Raw genomic sequence first — 7,982 nt, forward strand, 5'->3', positions numbered from 1 at the left:
ACCCTAGTAATGATATCGGAGAGTCGTTTGATCAATTGCTTAGAAAAGTGAGATTTAATCTGGAGCGTTGAATTTGAACAAGCAGCTATCACATTAAATCGTAGCAGTTGCCTATCACATCAAATATTCTTCTATGCAAGCATGCAACACATTGCAATAAATCACAGGGCGCATTTATAAGTGATGCGCAGTAAATATCAAGCTTATGATAAAAAGTCATGTTCATCATCCTTCACATTAATGACAAGTGATTTGATCGATTTTCGAGATACCATGGTGAGATTAGCTTGAGCCGAGCGATGGTACAAAAAATAATCGTCTGGTTGAGAAACAAAGGACGGGTGAAGAAGTAGCAACTAAGTTTTTCATCAGCTAAAGCTGAACGGTTGTGCCGTCAGGAGATGGGAATCTCATAAACACAGGCATCTAAGTATAATATCTGTTTGAGGCAAGTGAACGTCCAAGCGGAGGACAAGAAACGCAAATAACACTAGAGTCGAGTCAGTCGGACTTGCAGTTTTCTTCAACTAGACTTGGTGGGGAGACTTGTGATACGGAGATTGGGATGGGACCCCTTGAGTCGCATCAAAGTACAGGAGGCTGGTCGACATTACGGTCAAAGTCAAAGAAGGGTCCAACCTTAGAAGCCTGCACAGTTGGTTCCTTCAGACGAGAGATAGCCGATCAAATCGTCATGTCGACTAGACTAAGTGGTCGGTCAAACTTGAGCCGAGTATTATCCTTGGTTCAAGAATAGCATAGTTAACCAACTCAAGAGAGTGATCTAACCGATCAGACCATACGTCTGGTCCGACCAATTAGATATTCAGTCTTTCTGAGCTTCCTGACTCAATGAAGAAGTTGAGCGAAGGCCGAGTCTCTGACTACAATTCTTTAATCCAAACGAGTGGTACCTCCGACTGATAGTCGGTCGGGATACTTGGGAGGCTCGGTCAGATTATTAGCTTCACATATAGTAGGCCCCTCAACCCAATGGTCTCATATTACCTTTTTGGCATTTGTGTTATGGAGGACAGAGAATATTCTACAGGCAGGCTAGACACTACAAGCTTCCTCCCTGTCATGCACAGAAATTATGGGTCGATTCTGGAAAAGGTATCTGAGCATCTTTATGACTTATCCTTTTTTAAAAACGCTTTGAGATTTATAAATAAACAATGATACTATAAAAAAAAGTCTCCATTTATAGGCATAGGTACGCTCACAAGACATGATACCATTAGCTACTGTTCACTATTTATTCGTTTTATCCAACTTGACTCGATCACTGACTTAAGTGTCGGAGGGCCAACGTTGGGACCCCTTCCTTAACCCGTCACTAATATTCTTTTTGAGATGCAGGAGTGCTTTAGAGGCATCTTCGAACAACAAGAGTATTCTTTTGATCAACATCAGAGTCACCGTTCTTAGCCAACATCTTCTTCGCTTTAACATAGGATCATTAGAGAAATAATACACTAACTAAAACTAAATCTAACCTAAAAGATAAGTAATTAGTTTCTAATTAACCCGAAATCATATTGATAAAATTAAAAAAACTGTTTTTTTATATATAAAAAAACAATTCAATTTTAAATCAAAGGCAAAATGAGATAAAAGATAAGCATAGGGAAAGATAAAAGTTTGAGCGATAGGGATTGCCCTAATTATTTAAGCAAGTGGAGAGACAACAAATTCGTGTGAATTAGACAAAGTAATTAATGAGGGTTGATTTCATTCATGCTCATGACTAATAATGTAGCTCAATTATATGCATATATAAATACATATAATATTCGTGTGATCATGAAACATGGGGGAAATTATGTGATTTTAAAACTTAAGATAGAGCTGTGATGATCATTAATTAAGATGAGATGGAGATTTTAGCTTGGCACTATCTAGACTGTCACTAACACAATTGAATTAAAAGGTCAGAAGCATTAACTGTGATTAGGAGTTTTAATTAGTGGTGTGGGGCAGAAAAAATAATGATTATTTGATTATTCTTAAAAGATTAATGATGAAAAAAATATGTCAGAACTTATGTACTTTTCCCCCATATATATGTGTGTAAATTATTTATAATTAATATTATTAAGCATAGTAAAAGCTCAAGTTAGTTTGATAAGCTTTTCAGTAACAATTTCGAATGTGCTTTATATGTTGGATAAGATGAAAAAATAATAATTTTAATCATAGGAAAACTTAGTTTATTCGACTTGTTTGAAACACTATAGTCAATCATCAAGCTAATAAAGTCAGGGAGAGAAAATTCAACTTATCATGAAATAACTTGAAGGGAAGGGCTCTTATGTCGGGCACAAGTATTTGAAAACGAGATGATGGTGTCACTGACAGTGATTAGTGAGGAAGAAATTAAGTTTTGTGTTGATGGTGAAGAAGAAGAATGGAAAAGATCAATGGACTTGTGTGACTTGGATCCAATAAAGACTGAATCCGGATCCAATTAGACTGAATTGGGCTTTAAATTGGGCCCGTTTGGACGAACGATTAGAATTTGAAAATGATTCAAAAACTGCAATTGGAATTTTAGAAATTAAATTTGAAAAATATATATATATATATATATATATATATATATATATATATATATATATTAATAATTCCTACGATCGAAGTTACTTTTAAATTTCTAATAATATTAAATTTTAATTTATTACTCTTTAAAAAAATAAAATTTAATTAATTACATATCTTCGAAACTTGTAACTTGTATAAAGTATATACTATTCGCACACGACAGAGCATGTGATCCTTTTCATGCATGCCCCTACAATATTATCAAATAATACTAAAGCTAGACAGTGAACACACTAGCCCTTATCTACCGCTGTACCTGAATTAAATAAACTACCAAAGCCACCAAAGATCATGCTCCCTTTCCGCCACACACAGTGCAAATGCACCTCCGTCCTCAAACTTTGTGTGTCACTAATTAATCTAGCTATCTCAAACCTTCTCATGCTTTCTTCCTTTCTCTTTCGTCAGGCTTCTCGTGATCGATCACTACTAGTGAACAATAAGCATATATATCTATATATATATTCATGGATGATATCCATTGCTGGAAGGTAGTGAACCATGTTATTCCTATGCGATCTAGCTAGCTAATCTGCACTGCATGTGTATGGCCTCAATGCGAGTACTCGTGAAGCTTTTTTCCCTTTCACTTTGATACGTGTTTAATAATCATAATTACCTCGGCAATGTTAGCCATGTATGTAGTTTTCCAGATCGTAAAAGTCGCGTAATATATATTTTCTTTCTATAAAGTTCACGTAAAATCTGGCTCTTTCATAGTTTCATCTTCATGCATGCATCGTCGATCTCTACGCTCTATATATAGAACCCTAAGGAGCTCCAATATTTGTGTGCATGTACTTGAGCTTCGACCTGATCGTCTAGCAGATTCTGATCCGATGGCGCCTAACGGAGAGATGCTCGTCGCTTCCAAGAACAACCTCGAGGCTCGCCGCCCTCGCCGGATGTCCATGGAGGGCCTGCAGCGCGCCGTGTCCGACCTCTCGTTCATGCTCGGGAAAGATACGGCAGTCGAAAATGCGGCTGCGCTCCCGGCAATCAGCGAGGTGGAGGAAGCCAAGTGCGAGTGCTGCGGCGTGTCGGAGGAGTGCACGCCGGAGTACATCCGGCGGGTGCGGGACAAGTTCGGCGCCGGGCGGTGGATCTGCGGTCTGTGCTCGGAGGCGGTGGAGGAGGAGATGGCAAAGAACGGCGGGAGGAAGAAGGAGGCAGTGGAGGCGCACTTGGCCGTCTGTGGCCGGTTCCGGCGGATCGGCCGGACCCAACCGGTGCTGCTGCAGGCCGAAGCCATGAGGGAGATCTTGAGGAAGTCGTCGTCGAGGGCGAAGTCGATCAGTCCGAGGAATTCCTCTTCCAACAAGGACGTCAAGAAAGGGGGACAAATAACGAGGAGCACGAGTTGCATTCCGGCCATCACCAAGGAGATGATGAACAAGTGAATTAACTATACACTAGAAGTAAAATCAAAGTAAATGACTAGTATCACAATATCTAGGGTTTTCCCTTTTGTGTTGAAAGGTGCATGCATGTTTTTGTTGGGAGACTGACTGACTGACTCATGTTTGCATGATCTCTCGTATAATTAACTTGAAGCAATTTTATGGATATATAATTGTTTCGAGTAATCAAGCAGAGATCATGATCAGTCTCCTGGCTGGCTAGCTAGCTAACATTTATGACCTCTCTTGAACCTATATATAAGCTTAAGGTTCAGTTAATGGGCAGTAGCAGATCCCCCTATTGATGGATTATAATACATCAATGGTGTAACTAGGTTGTGTGAAAGATAATTACAGTTAAATAATGGAATAATATATGCAACTTAGTTCCTGTATGTCTCTTCCAGTCAAGGTGTGTGTTATATATATAAACATTGTACACCTGAAGGAAGAGATAATAATTAATACTGATGTACATTAGTTTTGTGGAATATATCATAAATATTTGTCATATTAATGGATAAAGTATAGCATATTAGCTTTGGCTTGAGTTGGAGGACTTAAATCTTATGAGGGCCTATGTGATTAACATCAATATTTATGATAATATGGGAAGCTATCGTAATATATATTTATGAGTTTAAGTGTTATTACAAATATAGTAATAATAAATATGGTAAATACAATAATAATATCAAATATTATATATATGTTGAATCTTTATTTATTAAAACTATCTATGGTTAATATGTACTATTATTTTTTTATGTCACCAACCAGGCCATTATTTTTCCATATCAGAGAGGCCTTCCGTTAATTTTTTCTCTACAACAGCTCGTATGCTGTTGAAGCCATATGGCCCATGGCCCATTGTCCATCATCTTGTAATCTAATCATATCATTTTTGTTAGGATCGATGGTTGCGGCTAGAGAGGGGGGGTGTGAATAGCCGCCCCCAAAAACTCGTTTCGTTCTCAATACGCGTCGATGTAACGAGGTTCGGAGATATACTCCTACTCCTCGGCGTGTCCGTAAGGTGGACGAAGCCTATCAATCCGTCGGTGGATGAGTCCCTGGAGAACCAGCTAATATATATTCCTTCTGGATGGAGAAACCTCGCCACAATCTTTCTTGCACCAGCAAGAATAGGAGTACAAGAATACACAAGAAGAAGCAACAATATGAATGTAAAAACAAACAATCTTGCCTTCTCGTCGGCTGTTGATAAAGCAGCAACTTCACGGGCCAAATACAGCAGCAACTGTTGGAGACCCCAGCCGAGGAAGCTCACGCGAAGCTTCAGCTAAGAAGAGCTCAAGAAAGCTCAAGCAGAAAATCTTCAGAGAAAGGGAAGGGTGAGGAGAGGAAGAAGAAGAAGTATTGTTATAGAAGCCCTCGATCTCCTTTTATAACCCGCACCGCAAAGAAGACAATGAAGAAGACGGAGATATTGTCACTCATAACTATACGGACCAATCAGGCTCCACCACGTCGGTCTGATCGGTCTTGGGGACGATCGGGACCGATCGGTCCCGGATCGATCAGCTACCGATCAGAACTCGCCCAACTCTCTGATCATCTCCTGATCGGTCTGTGGACCGATCAGGGTGCATGTGGATCGGTCCACAGACCGATCCCCTCCTTTTCTCTTTGCCTTCTGTTCGCTTTTTGATCGGTCTGCAGACCGATCAGATAACATACAGTAGCATACTGTTTGGTTACTGATCGGTCACCAGACCGATCAGGAGATGATCAGAGAGTTGGGCGAGTTCTCTGTGAAGAGTGTTGATCGGTCTGGGGACCGATCAGCATAGGTCCTGATCGGTCCCCAAGACCGATCAGGGAGGCCTTAGACCGATCAGGGTGGAGCCTGATCGGTCCAGGTATAGCCGTTATGAGTGACAACGGCTATCGGTCACCAGACCGATCAGATAACCCAGTGTATCACTGGATCAATCCACTGATCGATCCAACTCTTGGTTTTTGCCCAAACCAAGTCCCACGCCTTCCAAACCAATATCCGGTCAACCTTGACCTATTGGTATCTCATGCTTAGCATCTGGTCACTCCCTTGACCTGCTAAGACTCCCTACCAAGTGTCCGGTCAATCCCTTTGACCCACTTAGACTTTTCTCTTCGTGCCAAGTATCCGGTCACTCCCTTGACCTACTTGACCTTCACAACACCAGAAGTCCGATCAGCCTTGATCCATCTGGATTTTTCCTTGCCCGGCTTCACTCACCAGGACTTTCACCTAGCTTCACTCACTAGGACTTTTACCTGGCTTCACTCACCAGGATTTTCCATCTGCCCGGCTTCACTCACCAGGACTTCCAAACTGCCTAGCTTCACTCACTAGGACTTTTACCTGGCTTCACTCACCAGGGTTTCCCATCTGCCTGGCTTCACTCACCAGGACTTCCAAACTGCCTAGCTTCACTCACTAGGACTTTTCCCGTGCCAAGTCTCCATACTTGGACTTTTCACCAGATGTCTGGTCAACCTTGACCTATCTGGATTTCCCTTGCCTGGCTTCACTCACCAAGACTTTCCAACTGCCTGGCTTCACTCACCAGGACTTTCACAACTGCCTGGCTTCACTCACCAGGACTTTCCCATTGCCTGGCTTCACTCACCAGGGTTTTCCCTTTCACCTAACTTCACTCACTAGGATTTTCACCTGGCTTCACTCACCAGGATTTCCCGACTGCCTGGCTTCACTCACCAGGACTTTCACCTAGTTTCACTCACTAGGATTTCCAATCTGCCTAACATCCCAGTTAGGACTTCCCAGTCAAGTATCCGGTCAACTTTGACCTACTTGACTCTTCTTCATTCAACCTGATCAGACCCTGATCAGTATCTCTCCGCATGAACAACTGCACCTGCATTGTCCATTTCTACATGTCTTTCTGTATTGTCAAACATCGAAACCATGACCAAGGTTTACGCTTGGTCAACTAGGTCAACCTTGACCTACTGGAAATTGTACCAACAATCTCCCCCTTTTTGATGTTTGACAATACCTTTAAGTTAAGCTAATCCAATAGCCTCAACTTTCTTCATGCCACTAGGTAATGAAACATAAGTTACAACCTTACATTCTCCTTCTAAGAAGGCAACCTCCTTCTTAGATAATGAAGGCCTAACTTAAACCCTTCATTCTCCCCCTATTGGCACACATCAACAAACTCTTCCCCTTGAAGAGTAAGTCATCGTTGTTCACAACTTCACTCGTTGTGATCAACACAATAATAATGGTCTCATACCCTTCATAACTCTTCATTCTTCCACAAACTCCAATGTTCTTTCTTGAACATTTCCTAGACATTCTCCATTCTCCCCCTTTTTGACACACATCAAAAAGAGTGAATCAAGGTCAAGAGTTTCTTCCTAATGAAAGTCCCATACCTTTCATTGAAACCCTTAATTTCCCCCTTGATATTAAAGTCAACAATCAACTAAGTGATAATCTCATATCACTCATCCTCAAACATAACTCCCCCTAAAAGTCAACTCCTCCTTGACTAATAGGTAACACTTCCCCTAAAGATCAACTCCCCCTTGACCATTGCACCAACAATGTCTTGGAGAGTTTCAAACCTTTAGAAACCTAAAATACCAATTCCCGAGCTGAAATTTCAGACAACCAGTCGAAAATCAACAATTTGGCACGCCCTGATCGGTCACCAGACCGATCGGGCCTTCACTGGATCGGTCACCAGACCGATCCACACTCTCCTGGATTGGTCCTAGTGACTGATCCACACTTTCCTGGACCGATCAGAATCCTCTCTGATCGGTCCACAAGACTGATATCAGAATTTCTGATTTTCCTCCCGAAATTCAGAAACTCCTAGAAAATTCCAGAAAATTCCAAAAATTGTAACACTTTGAGGATACATTCCTCATAACATATACTATCAAGAAAAAATAGTTTTCTATGAAAATAACTTCCATTTTCAAATCTTGATACAA

General features: G+C 41.1%; 1 protein-coding gene across 1 annotated transcript; it reads left to right on the plus strand.

The window, feature by feature from the left end:
• Positions 1-3,370: 3,370 nt before the first annotated feature.
• Positions 3,371-4,014, plus strand: LOC121990517. Its single transcript, XM_042544632.1, has one exon. It carries the CDS (start codon positions 3,444-3,446, stop codon positions 4,002-4,004), a length of 561 nt encoding a protein of 186 aa, XP_042400566.1. The 5' UTR covers positions 3,371-3,443; the 3' UTR covers positions 4,005-4,014.
• Positions 4,015-7,982: the final 3,968 nt, after the last annotated feature.

Source organism: Zingiber officinale, chromosome 6B (genome assembly GCF_018446385.1).
Source record: "Zingiber officinale cultivar Zhangliang chromosome 6B, Zo_v1.1, whole genome shotgun sequence".
Taxonomy (NCBI): Eukaryota; Viridiplantae; Streptophyta; class Magnoliopsida; order Zingiberales; family Zingiberaceae; genus Zingiber; species Zingiber officinale.

What these genes read in the sequence shown, in the direction of transcription:
- LOC121990517 (XM_042544632.1), top strand. Translation starts at nt 3,444, where the DNA reads ATGGCGCCTAACGGAGAGATGCTCGTCGCTTCCAAGAACAACCTCGAG.